Raw genomic sequence first — 20,118 nt, 5'->3', positions numbered from 1 at the left:
ACTTAGAGTAAAACTGCAAGATGGATGCTGGTCTCTGTCTTACAAATGAGAAAACGGAGAATCAGAAAAGCTATCCTCCGTCCCCGTGACCAGGTTTGTAAGCAGTAGTTGAACACGGGTCTCCTGATTCCAAACTCTGTTTTTCACACTCAAGTTCACCACTGAGAAGAGTTAAGGACAGTTTCCAAAGAAAAGTGAACTTCAGAGTCTACTTTAACTAGTGAGCATGCAGGAAATCTGCATTGAGCGCCTACTGTGGGGGCTGAGGGCCCTGGCCATGCGGTGCAGACAGAGCCAGCCAGCCCTGCTCCTCCGAGCCCACGTCTGGTTTACAGCGTGGATGGTCCCATGTCCACTGAGGCCGGGAACGCCTGGCCAGGTCTGAGCCCCGGGTTCTGTTTGCCTTTGTCGCTGACTCTGGTCTGACTGCTCCTTGGTACCCACACAGGCCCGACGACCTTGACCTCGAATGAGTGTCATTCCCCCCCCAAAACCTGGTCTTCCTGCTGGACCCCAGGCCGCTCTGCTCCCCTGCCTTCCGCAGACGCATCCTGACTGCTCACCGTTTGCTCCTGACTCGGGGCCCTTTGATATTTCAGGATCACCCACTGTTTGATGTCACTCTTTCTCAGGTAGCTTGATTTTTCACTTTTTTTCACTATAAATGCTCAGCACAGATCAGAAGCCTGTTATCTCCTCAGCCCTCGTCCCGCTCTGGTTGCGTCTGTCGTGTGAAAGCTGGTTGGCTCTTCCTCAGCTCCCTCCTCACGCCGTCCCCTGTCCCAGCCTCTCCCACAGCTCTTCAGCCAGAACCCCTCGTGATTTTCCTGCTCACTGTCTGCATCCAGCCAGCCTGTCCCTCCTTGCTGCTCGCTAAGGATCTCACCGCGGAGGAGTGCAGACATCTCAGCGCAGGGCTGGTTCGCTGAGCTCCACTGGGCTGGCACGGGTGGGCTGGGCTCAGGGTCACGGCCCTTTTTTGAACCACGGCGTCTCCTGTGGATGCAGCACTAACCACATTGCTGACAGCGCTCCACGCTGCTCGGGGTGAGTCCTCGCCCAAAGGTTTCCAGGCCTATTATTTACTTAAATGCTATATGTATCGTTTTTAGGTTAAAAAAAAAACAATCTTGACATAAACACTAGTATCATCAGGCAGTACTGTTTTCTTATTGGAAAGGAAGCTCTCTCTACAACAAGAGTTCCCCATAAGTCTCCGGGTGGCCGCGAGGGGATCTGATGACCCTGCGCCCCAGGCCAGGCTCCCTGAGATCACGCCTGGTGCGCCCACCGAGTGCTCCCTTCTGGGAGCAGAAAGGAGCCCCTTCCTCCTTAGTCACATGGAGGATGCAGCTCAGTCTCCCTGAGCTGCCTCGCCTCCGGGACGGCACACCTGCACCCGGAGATGAGACTCTGGACGGAGATGAGACTCTGGATGGAGATGAGACTCTGGATGGAGATGAGACTCTGGACGGAGATGAGACTCTGGATGGAGATGAGACTCTGGATGGAGATGAGACTCTGGACGAAAGCCGGAGCGAGGAGCAAGTCCCAGACAAAGCCACTCTGTCCTGGGAGGGGCCGAAGGCGGTGCTGGCAAGTCCGGGGCACTGCCTGGAGACCCGCAGGCCCAGGGAAGCTGCTTGGTGCGGGACGGGCCAAGCAGGGAGCTGGTCTGTGGTGTGAGGAAGCAGCAGGAGTGCGCGCAGCGGTTCAGTGCCAAGGCTGGGTTGTACTTGGAAGGATGCAGCCTAACTGGAGGCGTCCTCAAACCAAGAAAAGGAAGAAAACTCGCCAACGAAAAAAAGGCTCCTTCCAGCTACGGGCCAGCTCTTCAGACCAGGGCCTGGGGCCCCTCGGAGCCTCGCTCTGCCCCCCAAAGGCGGGGGGGAGGGCCTGCGCACAGCGTCCCAGGAAGACATGTGTCTGGGGTCTATGAGCTGTCCCACACGTGGCCCTCTCCAGCCTCCTCGGCGGCCGTGGCCCATGGGCTGCCAGGCGCTCTGGCATGAATGGCTCAAAGGAAGTTAAGAGGTCGGGTGACTGGGAAGCTCCGTAAAATCAACAGAGACAAATAAAAACTGCTAACAAGGGCGAGGAAGATGGTCTGAGCCATAGTAAAAAGTAACATACAGCTTTTCTAATAAGAGTTAGACCATACAATTCAAAAACAATGTTCTTCGCAAAGGAAGTAACCCACGGGTTTCCCTGAACCAGCAGCGCCTGTTCCTTGGCTGCGTCCATAAACAACTCACTCCACCAGCACAGCCTCCACGCCCCGCCCGTCCTCGCGTCTCAGTCCATCAGGGAGGTGCTTGACCGCTTCGTTTGTTTGTAATTCTTCCAGGTGTGCTTCTTATGCCACTTGAAAGCTCCGGAGCATTTTGTATGTTTTGTTTATGTGATTGTCTAAAAAGCTAGAGACGGTGTCCATAGCAAATGAAGACCAAAAACGATTTCAGTATAAACGACAGCAGGAGTCTGTCCTGCAATAAGTGGTTTCCACAATGACAATCCGTGCACAGTCATTCACTCTGAAAAGGAGGAAGTGGCTCTCAAATGAACAGTGGCGCTCATGGCTGCTTTCCTGTCAGTAGGAAAAATTCTGCAAGCAACCAAATTGCCCGGTGATCTCCAGTGATACGGCAATGAGTAGTGGGCAAGAGTCCACCCACTCAGTGGAGTGTAATGCGATCCCTTGAAGTTTAAAGTTGGAGATTATATGAAAAACAGTGAGACACGATTATGATGGATACGCAAATAAAACATAGCGAAATATAAAAATGTATGTATCATGAATTGCATTGTTTGAAATATGTGTGTTGACAAGGCATGGAAATTATAGCAAAATGATGTTAGGCAAACTGAAGATTGATGGAATTGTGAGTGGATTCTTAAACCGTGTACTGTTGTGATGATGAATAGACACTTAATAGCTCAAAATATAGTGGTATTAAAGTCCAGCTGATGTGGCTCAGTAGTTGAACCAGGAAGTCAGGGCTTGATTTCCAGTCAAGGCACATGCCTGGGTTGTGGGCTTGATCCCTAGTGCGGGGCATGCAGGAGGCAGATGATTGATGGTTCTTTCTCAGCGTTGGTGTTTCCATCTCTCTCTCCCTCTCCCTTTCTCTCTGAAATCAATAAAAATATATATTTTTAAAAAAAGATAACTGACAGTTGGGATATAAGTGATAGCGGAGCCGAATCATTTTCAAAAATTATAGGCAAAGACTACAGAAGTTTTCATTGGAATCTTCCCTAGACCGTGACTAGGCCTGTCCTGTTCAACCTGCAGGGACAAGTGTGATAAGCAAGTTAGCCTGGCCAGCCGGGCTGTCCGCAAGGGGGCCTGCTGTCTCCATAGCAACGGCCTCTGGGGAGTCAGGCTGATGTCTGTTTTTCCAGTTGTGTTGTTTTGTAGGCACCACGGTGGGAATTTGTTCAGTTTACTGTAGAAATGCTTTTAAAATTGTGCAGAGTGTCAGGATACTCGGCAGTTAACCCGGAGTGCTTTATTAATTTACTGACTCAGCACGAAGCAGTGCGGGAAGCGGCAGGCAGCCGGGGTGGAGCCCAAGCTGCAGCTGGACTCAGCGCCGCTCCCGCTCATCCTGGCCCTGCTGCGCCTGCCACTGCTGCTGAGGTGCGCAGGGGGAGTGTCTGCGCGAGAGGCTTGCGCCACTGCAGCTGCGCTCGCCAGCCGTGAGCCCAGCATCTGGCGCCCGTCTGTCAGTGGAGTGGCGCTCCCTTTGTGGGAGCGCACTGGCCATCAGGGGGCAGCTGCTGCATTGAGTGTCCACCCCGTGGTGGTCAGTACGTGTCATAGCTACCAGCCAGTCATCCGGTCGTCTGGTCACTAAGGCTTTTATATATATAGACTAGAGGCCCGGTGCACGAAATTCGTGCACGGGGGTGGGGGGTGTCCATCAGCCCAGCCTGCACCCTCTCCAATCTGGGACCCCTCAAGAGATGTCTGACTGCCCTATCACAATCCAGGACTGCTGGCTCCCAACTGCTCGCCTGCCTGCCTTCCTGATTACCCCTAACTGCTTCTGCCTGCCAGCCTGATCACCCCCTAACCACTCCCCTGCCAGCCTGATTGATGCCTAACTGCTCCCCTGGCAGCCTGTTTGCCCTTAACTGCCCTCCCCTGCAGGCCTGGTCACCCCTAACTGCCCTCCCCTGCAGGCCTGGTCCCCCCCAACTGCCCTCCCCTGCAGGCCTGGTCACCCCTAACTGCCCTCCCCTGCAGGCCTGGTCCCCCCCAATTGCCCCTCCCTGCAGGCCTGGGTCCCTCCCAACTGCCTTTCCCTGCAAGCTTGATTGCCCCCAACTGCCCTCCCTTGCAGGCCTGGTCCCTCCCAACTGCCCTCCCTTGCTGGCCATCTTGTGGTGGCCATCTTATGTCCACATGGGGGCAGGATCTTTGACCACATGGGGGCAGCCATCTTGTGTGTTGGAGTGATGGTCAATCTGCATATTACTCTTTTATTAGATAGGATAGAGGCCTGGTGCACAGGTGGGGGCCAGCTGGTTTGCCCTAAAGGGTGTCCTGGATCAGTGTGAGGGTTCCCTTGGGGTATGGGGCAGCCTGGGCGAGGGGCCTGTGGTGGTTTGTAGGCCGGCCACGCCCCCTGGTGACCCTAGCGGAGGCCCTGGTATCTGGGGTTTATTTATCTTCTACAATTGAAACTTTGTAGCCTGGAGCAGAGCCAAGCCTTCTACTTGCTCCGTGGCGGCAGCCATTTCTGTTGGGATTTATGTATCTTCTATAATTGAAACTTTGTAGCCTTCAGTGGAGGCCTGGGCTGGCCAGGGCAGGCGGAAAGCTTGGCTTCCTCCATCACCAGGGGCAACCCTAGTCTCCTGCTCTTTCCAGTTCCATGGCTGCCACCATTTCTGTTTGGGTTTATGTATCTTCTATCATTGAAACTTTGTAGCCTTGAATGGAGGCCTAGGCCGGCAAGGGCAGGCGGAAAGCTTGGCTTCCTCCATTGCCGGGGAAACACAAGCCTCCCTCCTGCTCTCTGTGGCCATAGCCAGCTTGGTTGGGTTTATTTGCATATTCGTTCCTGATTGGCTGGTGGGCGTGGCTGGTGAGCATGGCTGGTGGGTGTAGTGGAGTGATGGTTAATTTGCATATTACTCTTTTATTAGATAGGATGCCACTGCACCTGTCATTTGGAGAAGTTTGTCAGCTCAGCGAGCACGGTAGGCAGTAGGCTGAGGCACACACAGTGTGTGGCATGGGAGTGAGGGCAGCAGCTATGCTGTCAGAGTCCACGAGGCCCTTCCTGACCATCAGCACCTGCAGCACGCGTGGGTGGCCGTGGGGACCGCCGTGGAGTGTGGAGCTGCATTCCTTAGCACCCTTGCTCCTGAGGGCCATCCTCCCCGTCTTGTATGCTTTTTTTTTTTTTTTTAATTCTGTAATCCAACCAAGTGTCGACTGGCTACCAAATAAGAGCGAGGCCTTGCGCATGACCGGATGGCCGGGCCGGGAGATGCGGCCTCGGGGTGGGGTGCCAGTCACTGACCACCACTGCACGGTGACTGCAGCCACAGACAGGGCACAGGTGGGGCGGGCACGCAGGGCCACACCGGGATGGAGCTGTGAGGCCTCCCCTGCACCTGCGAGAACCTCTCAGAGTTGCCAAGCTTGGGGGTGAGGAGACGGTGCTGTGCAAACTGAATGAAGTCACTTTGGACCTCGAGTCAAGAAACTGAGCAATGATCTGGAGAGGCACAGCTGGGGGCCACATCACTGGGGTCCTGCAGCCCTGTGGGAGCCCGAGGCTTGTTCTGCAGGCCGACCCACCGGGAGTGACCAAGTGGGAAGAGGGTGCAGGGGACCGAGCTCAGGAGAGCATGGAGCAGAGGTTGGCTGTGGAGACACACGAGCCAGCAGAATAGGTTCCGGCAGTGCCGAGGTTTGAGGATCAGGACAACAAGGCTCTAAGAACTACCGTTCTGGAGCCAGAATGGACCCTGAACCAAAGGGCAGGCCGTGAATTATTTAAAACGAGGTCTTATCTGTAAACATCACAGGAGCTGAAGTTGTGGAGAGCCAGAGGCCCAGGCAGGAGGGTGTCCCTCCAATGTTGGATGAGAAAACCCAAATATGGGACTTCATTAATAGAAGTTCCAACCTCTCTCTCCTCCGTATGTATAGTATTTACTGAAACGGTATTCAGGAAAAAAGACACATCACATTCTTAATCTGCCCTGTAGAAGGACAGGACTTTTACTGGGAATTAATGGTGGTTGCTAAGCCACATCCCACCTGGAACAGTGTGTGCTAAGCCACATCCCGCCTGGAACAGTGTGTGCTAAGCCACATCCCGCCTGGGACAGTGTGTGCTGGGCCACATCCCGCCTGGGACAGTGTGTGCTAAGCCACATCCCGCCTGGAACAGTGTGTGCTGGGCCACATCCCGCCTGGAACAGTGTGTGCTAAGCCACATCCCGCCTGGAACAGTGTGTGCTAAGCCACATCCCGCCTGGAACAGTGTGTGCTGGGCCACATCCCGCCTGGAACAGTGTGTGCTAAGCCACATCCCGCCTGGAACAGTGTGTGCTGGGCCACATCCCGCCTGGGACAGTGTGTGCTGGGCCACATCCCGCCTGGAACAGTGTGTGCTGGGCCACATCCCGCCTGGAACAGTGTGTGCTAAGCCACATCCCGCCTGGAACAGTGTGTGCTGGGCCACATCCCGCCTGGGACAGTGTGTGCTGGGCCACATCCCGCCTGGAACAGTGTGTGCTAAGCCACATCCCGCCTGGAACAGTGTGTGCTGGGCCACATCCCGCCTGGGACAGTGTGTGCTGGGCCACATCCCGCCTGGGACAGTGTGTGCTGGGCCACATCCCGCCTGGAACAGTGTGTGCTAAGCCACATCCCGCCTGGAACAGTGTGTGCTGGGCCACATCCCGCCTGGGACAGTGTGTGCTGGGCCACATCCCGCCTGGAACAGTGTGTGCTGGGCCACATCCCACCTGGAACAGTGTGTGCTAAGCCACATCCCACCTGGAACAGTGTGTGCTGGGCCACATCCCGCCTGGAACAGTGTGTGCTGGGCCACATCCCGCCTGGAACAGTGTGTGCTGGGCCACATCCCGCCTGGAACAGTGTGTGCTAAGCCACATCCCGCCTGGAACAGTGTGTTCTGGGCCACATCCCGCCTTGAACAATGTGTGCTGGGCCACATCCCACCTGGAACAGTGTGTGCTGGGCCACATCCCACCTGGAACAGTATGTGCTGGGCCACATCCCGCCTGGGACAGTGTGTGCTGGGCCACATCCCACCTGGAACTGTGTGCTGGGCCACATCCCACCTGGAACAGTGTGTGCTAAGCCACATCCCGTCTGGAACAGTGTGTGCTAAGCCACATCCTGCCTGGAACAGAGTGTGCTAAGCCACATCCCGCCTGGAACAGTGTGTGCTAAGCCACATCCCGCCTGGAACAGTGTGTGCTAAGCCACATCCCGCCTGGAAAAGTATGTGCTGGGCCACATCCCGCCTGGAACAGTGTGTGCTGGGCCACATCCCACCTGGAAAAGTATGTGCTGGGCCACATCCTGCCTGGGACAGTGTGTGCTGGGCCACATCCCGCCTGGGACAGTGTGTGCTGGGCCACATCCCGCCTGGAACTGTGTGCTGGGCCATATCCCGCCTGGAACAGTGTGTGCTAAGCCACATCCCGCCTGGAAAAGTATGTGCTGGGCCACATCCCGCCTGGAACAGTGTGTGCTAAGCCACATCCCGCCTGGAACAGTGTGTTCTGGGCCACATCCCGCCTTGAACAATGTGTGCTGGTCCACATCCCACCTGGAACAGTGTGTGCTGGGCCACATCCCGCCTGGAACAGTGTGTGCTAAGCCACATCCCGCCTGGAAAAGTATGTGCTGGGCCACATCCCGCCTGGGACAGTGTGTGCTGGGCCACATCCCGCCTGGAACAGTGTGTGCTAAGCCACATCCCACCTGGAACAGTGTGTGCTAAGCCACATCCCGCCTGGAACAGTGTGTGCTGGGCCACATCCCGCCTGGGACAGTGTGTGCTGGGCCACATCCCGCCTGGAACAGTGTGTGCTGGGCCACATCCCACCTGGAAAAGTGTGTGCTAAGCCACATCCCGCCTGGAACAGTGTGTTCTGGGCCACATCCCGCCTTGAACAATGTGTGCTGGTCCACATCCCACCTGGAACAGTGTGTGCTGGGCCATATCCTGCCTGGGACAGTGTGTGCTGGGCCACATCCCGCCTGGGACAGTGTGTGCTGGGCCACATCCCACCTGGAACTGTGTGCTGGGCCATATCCCGCCTGGGACAGTGTGTGCTGGGCCACATCCCACCTGGAACAGTGTGTGCTGGGCCACATCCCGCCTGGAAAAGTGTGTGCTGGGCCACACCCCGCCTGGGACAGTGTGTGCTGGGCCACATCCCGCCTGGGACAGTGTGTGCTAAGCCACATCCCGCCTGGAACAGTGTGTGCTAAGCCACATCCCGCCTGGAACAGAGTGTGCTAAGCCACATCCCACCTGGAAAAGTATGTGCTGGGCCACATCCCACCTGGGACAGTGTGTGCTGGGCCACACCCCGCCTGGAACAGTGTGTGCTGGGCCACACCCCACCTGGAACAGTGTGTGCTAAGCCACACCCAACCTGGAACAGTGTGTTCATTTCCTGGCTACACTACAAACTCATGAAGCACAGGTCTTCATGGTCAGAACATGAAGCAAAGACCATTTAAATCCTGGAACTGAAGCTCACAGAAGCTGATGTCAGAGCTGGCCCCTTGGGTGCCCTCAGCCATCAACTCCCCAGTCAGAATCCTCAAGTCCCTTAGGGCAGAGATAACCTTTGTGTTGAATGCTGAAACTTTCCATGGAACTGGTTAAGATATCTTTATTGTGTATATCAACCTCACCCCCTACTGATCCAACAAACAAAAGTTCAAACAGAAGATCAAAAGTAAGTCATAGGAGCCCTTAACTGGTTTGCCTCAGTGGATAGAGCGTCGGCCTGCAGACTCAAGGGTCCCAGGTTCAATTCCAGTCAAGGGCATGTACCTTGGTTGTAGGCACATCTCCAGTGGGGTGTGTGCAGGAGGCAGCTGATTGATGTTTCTCTCTCATCGATGTTTCTAACTCTCCCTCTTCCTTCCTCTCTGTAAAAAATCAATAAAAATATTTTTTAAAAAATCATAGCATTAGAATTCTGAATAAGTATCTAGAGATTGGATATTGTGAACCATTCCATAAGTCAATATGGATATATGCCTTACTTCAGTCTTTCTAAGAAAAAAAATCAATATTAAAACAAGGAAAATTTATTTTGATATAATTATGGTGACAAAGGTAAAGAAGTCATTCCAAAGAATCCACATTTGTTATTCATAGAATGAGAGCAGAATAGAAATGTGCTCCCTTATCTGGTCCTCCTACTTATCAGTGAACTAGAGGCCCGGTGCGTGAAAAATCATGCACTGGAGGGGGCGTCCCTCAGCCCAGCCTGTCCCCTCTCACAGTCCGGGAGCCCTCGGGCAGGAGGCGACCCAGCGATCAGGGGAAGGTGACACCCCCATCACATCTCTGCTGCTGCCACTGCCGGCAGCACAAGCCTTGGCCGGCCCTGGTTACCTGTGCCTCGGGCCAGCCCTGGGGGGCTGGAGGGCTGAGGGGACTGGGAGACTCTCGAGGCAGGTACGTAGAGCACCTGGATGCGCCTGGGGGCGGGCCCGGCCATGCCGCGTGCCTGCTGCCCCAGTGGGGCTGAGGGAACTGTGCGCCGCCATCTTGTGGCTGTGGGCACCGCCATCTTTGAGGGTGTGGTAGTCAATTAGCATATTCCCTCCTTATTGGTTGTGGGCGCCGCCATCTTTGAGGGTGTGGTAGTCAATTAGCATATTCCCTCCTTATTGGTTGTGGGCGCCGCCATCTTTGAGGGTGTGGTAGTCAATTAGCATATTCCCTCCTTATTGGCTGTGGGCGCCACCACCTTTGTGAGGGGTGACAGTCAATTAGCATATTCCCTCCTTATTGGCTGTGGGCGCCTCCATCTTTGTGAGGGGTGACAGTCAATTAGCATATTCCCTCCTTATTGGCTGTGGGCGCCGCCATCTTTGTGAGGGGTGACGGTCAATTAGCATATTCCCTCTTTGTTAGATGGGATTGGTTTTCATGTTGCAGCGGAGCTGCGTGCCGTGTGCCTGGCACAGCACTAGGCTGGTTTCTGCTGTGCTCCCCTCCTCTCGGCAGCAGTGGGGGGCATGCATCTGGACTGAGGGTGTGGTTTCGGTTGTTGTTTTTTATCTGTTAATTACATGCTTGACATTGAAACCAGTGCTTGCTGTGATATGAAGAACTGGCTTCGCCCAGAGGTGGTCCGGCCTGTGCCTTGGCTTGAGGCCTCCAGGTCACAGCTGAGAGGCGGCTGTGTGGCAGTAGGCTCACCGGGCAGCGGGGGCCTGGCATGTCCCCTGCATGTGCCCTGCGTGTGCCTTGTCAGTGTCCTGGACACCGAGTCCCACCAGTGGGCAGGCAGTCAGTCAAACATCGCTAGGAAATAAAGCCCCAATAAAACTCTGGAGGCTCGGGTACGAGTCCTGGTTGGCATACCCATGGGTATTGTCACCATTGATGCCAGGACAGCATTGCGCCGAGGGCCTGGAGCTCCTCAGATGTTCCTTTGTAAATCCCTGTGGCTGATTTGATATGCATCCTCTTCTTGTAAAAAAACACGTAACCCTAAGGATAATAGCTTTCATTGTGGTTTTGGGGTCTTTTAGATCCCAGAATGGTGCTGGGGACCCTGGACCGCCGTTGGTCTGCAGGGTCTTCCCTCTAACGCTGCCGCCGGGCCTCCTGGTAAGAAGGCTGGGGAGTGGGAGCAGCCCGGGCTGTGCCCTTCACCGCACAGTTTGGCTGATTGTGGGGATTTGACAATATCCAAATCCTAAAAATTTCTTAACATCAGTGAGAGCTGCACATTTCTTAGTTTAAATTCTTTTTTTTTAATTAAACAGCTTCTAATGTTTGATGGGATGGAATGATCCTTGAGCCTGAACATGGCTGTCACCCTGCGCCTGCTGCCTGACAGCTGCCCGTAACTCACCTTCAGAGGGACGGGCGCGGTTCCGCGTCCCAGGTTCAGTCTTCTGCTCCCGTGGTTTGAAGAGAGTGTTTGAGTAGCATGGGTCCTACACAGAAGTGATGCTTGGCAAGTTATTTACTGAGGATCAATATCAATCATATTCTGATTTGACTTAAAGATAAGGTGTGTGTGTGTGTTTTTACTTCCAGTAGTAGAAATTTAAACTAAAATTATACAACATTTTCCCGGTCCCAGTACATCAAGACTCATATCAGGAAGTTAAAAGAGCAGATGTTTCAACAGAGGTCACCAAAGGGGCCCTGGAGGTGACCCCAAGTCCTGCAGCGGCCGTGAGGGAGACTGCCCTGTGTCCGGCAGAGGGGATCCACCAGATCCTTGGGGGCTGAGGGGCTGCCAGGTGTCACCTCAGGAGCTGAAACCCTCACTGCAGGGCCATGGGCTCAAGTCTCAGAGACCGAGGAGAGATGCTGCAGGTGAGTGTGGTAAAGGCAGCCACTCGCAGTGTTGGTTAAGTTAGGGTTCGTCATGTTATGATGGTTTCTATGTTTCCAACGATGGGTAAGTCTGGCTGGAAAATTTAACAATAAGACTACTCTCCCAGGCTCCCTATGAAGGTGGCACCGGCAGGAAGGGGGCGTGGCTGCCAGGTGAGGGCCGGTGTGGGGTGGTCCCTCGGCCCCCGGGCCTGCGGGAGGGCCGGTCCTCCTGGCTGGGCTGGGCTGTCTGTGGACAGAACCTCAGTCCACAGCCAGTTGTATACCCATGGCCTCCGACAAAGGACCGGGAGCTTCGACTTCTTGTTTGAACTAGTTCTATTTATGTTGTGTATTTTGGAAACAGCAAAAGACAGTGGTCCTCTAAGGAAATGAGAAAGCAGAAAATAAATGTTCAATTTCATTCAAAATACCATTTCAAATGACATTTGAATTTGAAATAACACCAATGTGCTGATTCCATTTTAATACACTGTGGCCACGTATGGCTTTTTTTCAGTTATTTTATTGATAACTTAATGTATTAAACATTTCTCCCACAAACCCCCATTGGATTTAGAGACGCAACCCCTAATCAACTCATTAAACTTCACTGAAATGTATAACTAGTCCCAATAACAGGGGGAAAGTCTCTAAAAATCCTCACGTCCCTTCAGGTCAGGTTCTCTCCAAATAAGTTTGTTCCAGACTCAAGAAACAACTTCCATTTTTTCAAGTTGTCGGAATATTAGAATTGTGGATGCGAGCCGGTCGACCTGTGCGATGGATACTGTGCAGCGATGTAAATAAGCAGCATTTTGGCTATTTTTCCCAGGGGTGTTATTTCAGGAAAGCATTACTTAGTGTTTCAGAATCTTGTGAGGTACAAATAATAAAAAGTTGTCTGCCTGAAACAGGACCAGTTACTGGCTTTTAAATACCAGGCCTTGTCACTTATTGGCAAGGCCTAGCTGATCCCCAGCCTCAGGAGCTGAAAAGTGGGTCGTTGGTAACTGACTCGGTTCTAGATCACCGTGATTCGGGAAGCCCCTGGGGTCCCAGCAGGACCTCGATGGCGGTATTCAAGGAGGCACTTTCCGGGATGCTCCTGGGTTCCATAGACTGGTTGGGGAGCAGGCATAGAGCCACCACAGGGTCTGCACTCAGGTGTGAAGGGCATTTCATGAGCGAGACTCTCCTTAGGAGCAACGCCCAGTAATTCATCCAGATGGCTTTCTGCTGCTTACCTTTCACATATCGGTAAAGAGGACAGGTGCTCCTGGGAGTTTTCTAGGTTTTAGCATATTTAGAAACATGTCAACTCTCCCCACTTCCCCAACTTTATGCTAAAAGGAAAGAGGGTGTGGGTGAGCCCCGAGGCCACAGGCACAGACACCAAAGCCGAGGCTGCACTCAGAGCCAGACCAGGCTCGTCTGCCTGCCTCTGCGTGGTTTTGACTTTTGCGTCCAGTGGCAAAAAGAAATGAAGGGAAAAAGTTCTTGGGACATTGCAGTCTGTGACTGTAATCTATACTAATAAAAGGGTGATATGCTAATTGGACTGGGGGAGGGAGGAATGGAGCATTTGAACCTGCCCAACCATGAAGGCCCTGAAAGGTCTCTTCTGCTGTGAGAGACACTATTGGGGATAATTGCAAAGTGTCAACACTTCTTTGTATTGTTTTCTTAACTTTTTTTAAAACTTTCGTGTCATATTTCATTTGTAAAAAAAAATGCAAAGAATAACCAAAATGTGACTATAAAAGGAAACTGAAGCCTGTCGGTCATAATCGCTCTGTGCACTGGGAGGCTGGGAGGGCGGGAGGGGCCTGCTGTGGTCCAGGAGGTGGCCGAGCCGCGGGGCCCGGTCCTGGCTCAGGGCCTGGCTGCCGTAGTTCAGGCTGCAAAGGACTCAGTTCCCAAACTACAGCCACAAGGCCTGGGTGACGCAGCGCTGCGATGACCTTGGTCAGTTGCTGTGGCGGCAGTGTGCCCACGGAGGAAGAGGGCTTGTTGGGCCGAGGTGATGTCTGGGATGAGCTGTGGGAGCCGAAGGCGCCTCTGGAGCAGGTGCAGTCTTCACAGTCCCTTAGAGCCTTGAGGCTGTGACAGCTCGATGCTCAGGGGCCTTGGGTGCGGTCCCCAAGTTTCAGGCCACGCCGTTCCCAGCTCAGGGCTGACATGCCCTGGAGAAGCTGCCTGTGTACCCCCTCTGCTAGACAGCACCCCACTTCCGACACTTTCACGTGCACAGATTTCTTTAGGGTGTTGAGGACCTGAGTTCACCTGCACTTAGCATTCTTCAGTAGATTTGAATTTGCCCCCCGTGTCCCCAGGAGATGCCACCGTCTCTCGAGTGGGTCCCTGCCACGGACCCGTCGGCCAGCCTCGCCTCGCGTGCTGACGCGGTGCCTCTCCCAAAGGTCAGCTACGGTACAATCTGTCGCTTTGGGTGACTAATGTCAGAAATAAAGTTGGAGATGAAAAATGACCAAGACCAAATTGGGAGAGAAAAGTCAATGTTTTATTTGAACAAGTGCCCTTCTATTCCACAAAAGCTTATTTCCACCATGATGCCTTTAATGGCCATTTACCACCCAACACCCAGATTGATTTATCCGTGCAATAAATATTCACGCAGCCTCCGAGGGTCTAGGCATCGCAGCGCTCCCACCAGCCTCCTCTGAGCAGTGCGTCCACGCGGGAGGGGCCGCACGATCCAGTGAAGGGGCACCACGTGCCGTCGCCACGGGCAGCGAGAGCCAGAGGGCCAGGGCTGCCCCAGTCTAGGTGGCGAAGGAGGGTCCCTCGCGTTCCTGTGGTGCGACCAGCAGCACAAAGACAGGGAAGGCATCCCGGTTAGACCACAGCTAAACACGCTGCTTTGCTTCTGGAAGGGGTAGTCTGGGCCTCTGCCTGTGCTCCCTCATGGGGGTTCAGCGGACCCCACCAGCAGGGCAGTAGCCACACCCCAAGCCCCCGGTCAGTGGTGGATGTAAAGGGGGAGGTTAAGAAGTACAGACGGATAGTTCCAGAACTGTCAGGGCCAACGCAGCATGGGGAATAGTCAATGTTCTTGATGACGCAGTTTGTGATATCCGATGGCCTGTGCTGGACTCATCGGGGTTACCTCGTAAGGCATGTATGTGCTAACCACCATGCTGTACACCTGCAACTGGAATCGGACATTTGTTCCAAAATTTTAACAGTTACAGTGTTTCTGCTAAAGATCGGCACAGGAAGCACAAATACCTAAAGCCGATCTCAGTCCACGTCCTCCCTGCCTCGGACCCTGACTGCACTTGGAGTTACTTGATGAGCAACAAGGAGCCATGACACAAATCAGTGAGGACGGGGAGTGCCGCAGCATCGTCCAGGACAGCGCAGGTGGCCGTGAGCGCTGCCCGCGTCCCGCAGCTGGTCGCTTGCCGGCCCTGGAAACGGTCAAGGGTGGCTGAGAAGCTGATGGTTTTCAGGCGTCCTCAAACTACAGCCCGCGGGCCACATGCGGCCCGCCGAGGACATTAACTGGCCCGCCGGGTGCCGCTGCCTGTCCTGCTTAGCAGCCGACTCGTCCCGGGCCCGCAGTGTGCATAGGAATTTGTTCATAGTTTGTTGTGTTTTTTTTTAAACTATAGTCCGGCCCTCCAACAGTCTGAGGGACAGTGAACTGGCCCCCTGTTTAAAAAGTTTGAGGACCCCTGGTTTACATGAAACGGCTGCCGGGCTCATGGCTGCCATGCTGATGCATGTCCAGGGACTCATCGTAATCACACACGCAGACAGCGGCCTCCTTAGATTCCCAGGCCTTTGGGGTGCGGCTAAGGGGGAAGGTGGACTGTGCAGACGTGGCTGTGGGATAGGCTCGTCGCAAGGATCTTAAAGACAGGAGGTCTGGAGCGAACTGCTGGGCTGTGGCCACCACCCTGCAGGCGGTTTTTCTTTGGCACGGATGGAAGTGTCGCTTCCACCCCCGGAGGCCCTGGAGGTGACGGCACCACACTCCCCACTGGGGGGCACCGCACCAGGAAATGCACAAAAAGCTATAAACCAGAGCCCATGCCTCTGTCCCCTTCATGCACGTTGTGTTCGCAGAAATAATTCCCACTATTTGTGACTAGAAAGAAGCCTCAGTGACAGAATCGGAAATTGAGGTATTATGGTGTTGTATTGGAGAGAGAGAGAGAGAGAGAGAGAGAGAGAGAGAGAGAGAGAGATCATTTAATGAGCATGAAATACTGCAGAGCAAGAGGGACCTACTTGCTTGGTGTCTGTGTGTACACTCCTTCCTGTAGCCCCCACGGTGCCTGTGGGAGCGCAGCAGGCCTTCCCCAGAGGCCCCGGGACTCCTCCTCCTCGGAGGCCCCCAGCCGTGGGAGACCAGCCTCTGTGCTGTTCGAGCACCAGGCCCTCAGCCCCTCTCCCCCCAGGAGCACCAGGCCTTCAGCCCCTCTCCCCCCAGGAGCACCAGGCCCTTCAGCCCCTCTCCCCCCGGGAGCACCAGGCCCTTCAGCCCCTCCCCCCCCCGGGAGCACCAGGCCCTTCAGCCCCTCTCCCCCCAGGAGCACCAGGCCCTCAGCCCCTCTCCCCCCGGGAGCACCAGGCCTTCAGCCCCTCTCCCCCCAGGAGCACCAGGCCTTCAGCCCCTCTCCCCCCAGGAGCACCAGGCCTTCAGCCCCTCTCCCCCCAGGAGCACCAGGCCTTCAGCCCCTCTCCCCCCAGGAGCACCAGGCCTTCAGCCCCTCTCCCCCCAGGAGCACCAGGCCTGTGGGCCGTTCTGATTGGCCTTCGCTGAACGCCCTGGAGCTGAGAATAATCCCAAAGCTGTTCAGGCACACCAGTCCCTGTTCCGCTTGGACTTGTTTGGCTTGACTGTGAGGAAACTTACTTGCTCACATTTATTTTGGAGAAGTTTCTCCTTTTGCTTGTCAACAGTAAACACTATATGGGCGTGTCCCTGGGTAGAAATGAAGCAGTAACACATGCTTTCCAGTTGCTACTGGTTGTGGCCCCCAACACACACACACACACACAGCCCAAGTGGGAGCCGTCACTGTCGTATGGCAATGGCATTGTCTGTTGAGGACGTTCGTTGAGCGTGAGGAAGGCACTTGCCTGCTGAGCTCCCAGTTTAAGTGCATACATCCAGCCACGTGGGGCGCAGAGGCCTCCCCGGCACAGCAGAGGAGGCAGCGAGGCCCTGGTAACCCCCTGTTGTGGCAGCAGCCTTCTGACCCCGAGCCCCTCCCTCAGGAACCCCAGCTCGTGCTGAGGAATTGCTGGGGCTTCTCGGCCAGCCCACCTGTCTGTCAGGAGCGAACCTCTGGTCCCACAGGCCCTCACCTCCTTTGTTGCCAAGTCACTATGTGTCCCTGGGCCCATCCCCTGTGGCCCGCCTCTGCTCCCGGCCTCGGCCGCTCTGAGCTGCAGGTGCAGAGGGTGCTGACTCAGTTTCTCTGCCTGTCTCAGTGCTCCCTGCTCCCTGCTCCAGGCTCTCACCCCCGTTTCCTCAGCCCTGTGGGCAGGTCTGGGGGAAAGAATGTGACCAAAGAGGAAGCTGAAAGCAGTGCTCTATCACAGCACTGAACCTCTGACTCTGCCTGTGTCACGCCAGACTCCTCTGTCCACCGGCCACAGCATGACCCCGTTGTGGCGCGTTGGCCCGGGACACCACTGGACGCCGTGGGGACAAATGGCAGGTCACCCAGAGGGCAGGGATTCCCGGCAATGTCCTGGCCGCGGTGACGCCCGTGCTGAGTGTTTAAGGAAATGGAGGAAGAGAGAATGGTGAATGGGCTCCCTGCAGGGGAGGATGAGCAGAGGGCGGTGACTGAAGGGTGGTGTCCTGCAGAGGGCAGGGCTCAGGCCACATGGCCCGGAAGGTTCCTGTGGAACCAGCCCTGCACCCGGCCACGAGCCGTGGCTCCCAGTCCCTCGCCAGCTCTTCCTCTCTGTCTGGGGCTCGGCGCCGGCCAGGTCTGCCAGGGGTATGTCCCAATGGCACAGGGGGCTCCAGCCCCCTGCGAGGCAGGGAGTGTAAGCAAATACTCCGGGAATAGCAGGTCAATGAAGAAAATAAAACAGGATGAACTTAGAGAAAAAGACTGAGAGACTACTTGGGTTCAGTGTTTACAAAGGTAAGTTAGATACACTGCCCTGGGGACATGGAGTCAAAAAAGCCTACAGGGACTTAGTTTTTATTGTAAATGACACATTCTTCTTTGGGTCAAAAACAAAGGTTGGGCCCTGGCTGGTATTGCTCAGTGGATATGGCGTTGGCCTTCGGACTGAAGGGTCCCAGGTCTGATTCCAGTCAAGGGCACATGCCCAGGTTGCAGGCTCGATCCCCAGTGGGGGGCGTGCAGGAGGCAGCCAATCAATGATTCTTTCTCATCACTGATGTTTCTCTCCCTTCCTCTCTGAAATCAATAAAAAATATATATGTAAAAACACAAAGGGATGGGAATTCTTGGTAGGTGAGCTAAGGACTCCGCGGTCTCCCACTCAGGACCGACACTGAATGGGGACCCCGCTTTATTGTTTTAACATCCATCACCACACACAGTTACAGAATCTGTCTTTTTCTTTTTGTTGAATTTACTGGGTGTCATTGGTTAATAGGATTACGTAGTTTCCAGGTGTGCAATTAGATACACATCCTCTGTATATTGTATTGTGTGCTCACCACCCCCTTCACCCGCTCCCTCTCCAACACCTTTCTGTCTGGCAGGTAATGACCACGCTGTGTCTGCATCTATGAGTTTTTGCGCCTCTTTCCTGCTTAATCCCTTCACCCTTTCGTCCAGCCTCCCAGCCTCTCTCCCCTCTGACAGCTGTTAGTCTGTTCTCAGTATCTATGAGTCTGTTTCTATTTTGTGTGTTAGTTTATTGTTCATTAGAGACATAAATGTTAGACTCAAAACCATAAAACTCTCAGATATTTCTTGTAACCATATTTTCTTCTGATATGTCTCCTTGGGCAAGAGAAACAAAAGGAAAAGTAAGCAGTTGGGAGCACATCTCCCTGACACGTGTTTGCAGGCCCGGAAGCCATCAGCAAACGGCCCCTCTACAGGGCACAGTGGGAGCAAGTGGACGGGCGGGCAGTGACCGAGACTGGGAGCCACTCATGATTTCTCAAGATCACTTTGTTCATTCTCCGTGACCTTGTAGCTTATCGCCCCCAGCAGGACGCATTGGAGGGTGACAGAGGACTCCATGACACCTCAGGGAGGATGGGTGCAGGCGGGGCAGGCGGCATCCCCGCCCCAGTGGTGCTCAGCGCCTCTACCTGCCTTCCGCTCAGAAACTGGCTCCCTCCACCAGGCAGGGCCTGGGCTGCACCCCGGGCTGCACCTGGGGGCCCTGGGTGTAACCTCCGTGCCGGGCTGAGTGCTTCTACGTTACCTTTGGAACCCCCTGTGGGTCAGCGCCGGGAGGTGACCGGGAGCCCCTGGGATGGTGGGGGCAGGTGTCTTGTTGCTCCGGGTGTGTGCGAGGCGGCGGCCTCAGCGCTGGCGCGGCAGGCCCAGGCGACACTGACGCCTCCTGTGCTTGGCTTGCAGGACCAGTGGTTCTGGCGGGTGAGGAACAACAGGGTCATGGACGGGTACCCCATGCAGATCACTTACTTCTGGCGTGGCCTGCCTCCGGGGATCGACGCGGTGTACGAGAACAATGAGGGCAACTTCGTCTTCTTCAAAGGTGAGGCGTGCACTGTCCCGCTCCGCTGTACTCGGGTCACGGTCCAGGGCCCTGTCACCCTCAGAGAGGTGACCCTGGCCATCCTGCTGGGTGGAAGGAACCACTTATGATGCCTAGAAACACGAATGAAGTGAAGTGAAATTTTAATTCTTTCATTTATGTTTTTTCATGTACAAGTCAAATTTGTAGACTTTTTACGTTTTGCTTAAAAGCACCAAAAAAAGTAAAATGGATGAATGAATGAATGAATGAATGAAAGAAAGAATTAAAAGCCATTTTTCCTGCCCTGGTCAGTGGTTCAGTGGTTAGAGCATCAGTCGGCACACACAAGGGCCTCAGGTTCAATTCTGGTCAAAGGCATATACTTGGGTTGCAGGTTCAATCCCACATGTGGGAGGCAACTAACTGATGTGTCTCTCTAACATCCATGCTTCTCTCTCTCTCTCTTCCCCTCACCCTCTCCCTCCCTCTCACTCGCTCTAAAATGGAAAAATGCCCAGCCCATGTGGCTCAGTGGTTGAGCATTGACCCATGCACCAAGAGGTCCCCAGTTTGATTCCCAGTCAGGGCATGTGTTGAGTTTTGGGGCTCAATCCCCAGGGTTGTGGGGGGAGGGTGTGCAGGAGGCAGCCAATCATTGTCTTTCTCATTGATGTTTCTATCTCTCCCTCTCTCTCTCAAATCAATGAAAACATTTAAAAGGAAAAAAATCCTACTTTAAAATCAATGGAAGAAATACCTTCCAGTGAGGATTAACAACAACAACAAACCACCCAACAAAAAGCCGCTACACAAGCAACACCTGCCACTCAGGTCAACAGCAAAG

General features: G+C 54.5%; 1 protein-coding gene across 3 annotated transcripts in view; it reads left to right on the top strand.

Moving 5' to 3' along the window:
* The window catches only part of MMP16 (matrix metallopeptidase 16), a 174,597-nt gene that overhangs the window by 138,357 nt on the left and 16,122 nt on the right, over positions 1-20,118 (top strand). For all 3 annotated transcript variants that reach the window (XM_080646748.1, XM_080646747.1, XM_080646749.1), the window contains one exon: positions 19,154-19,292. In XM_080646748.1, coding sequence (XP_080502874.1) covers positions 19,154-19,292 — 139 coding nt within the window. The remainder of the gene's footprint in view (positions 1-19,153; positions 19,293-20,118) is intronic.

Source organism: Plecotus auritus, assembly GCF_963455305.1.
Source record: "Plecotus auritus genome assembly, chromosome: 11".
NCBI lineage: Eukaryota > Metazoa > Chordata > Mammalia > Chiroptera > Vespertilionidae > Plecotus > Plecotus auritus.
This window is presented reverse-complemented; position numbering and strand designations above follow the sequence as displayed.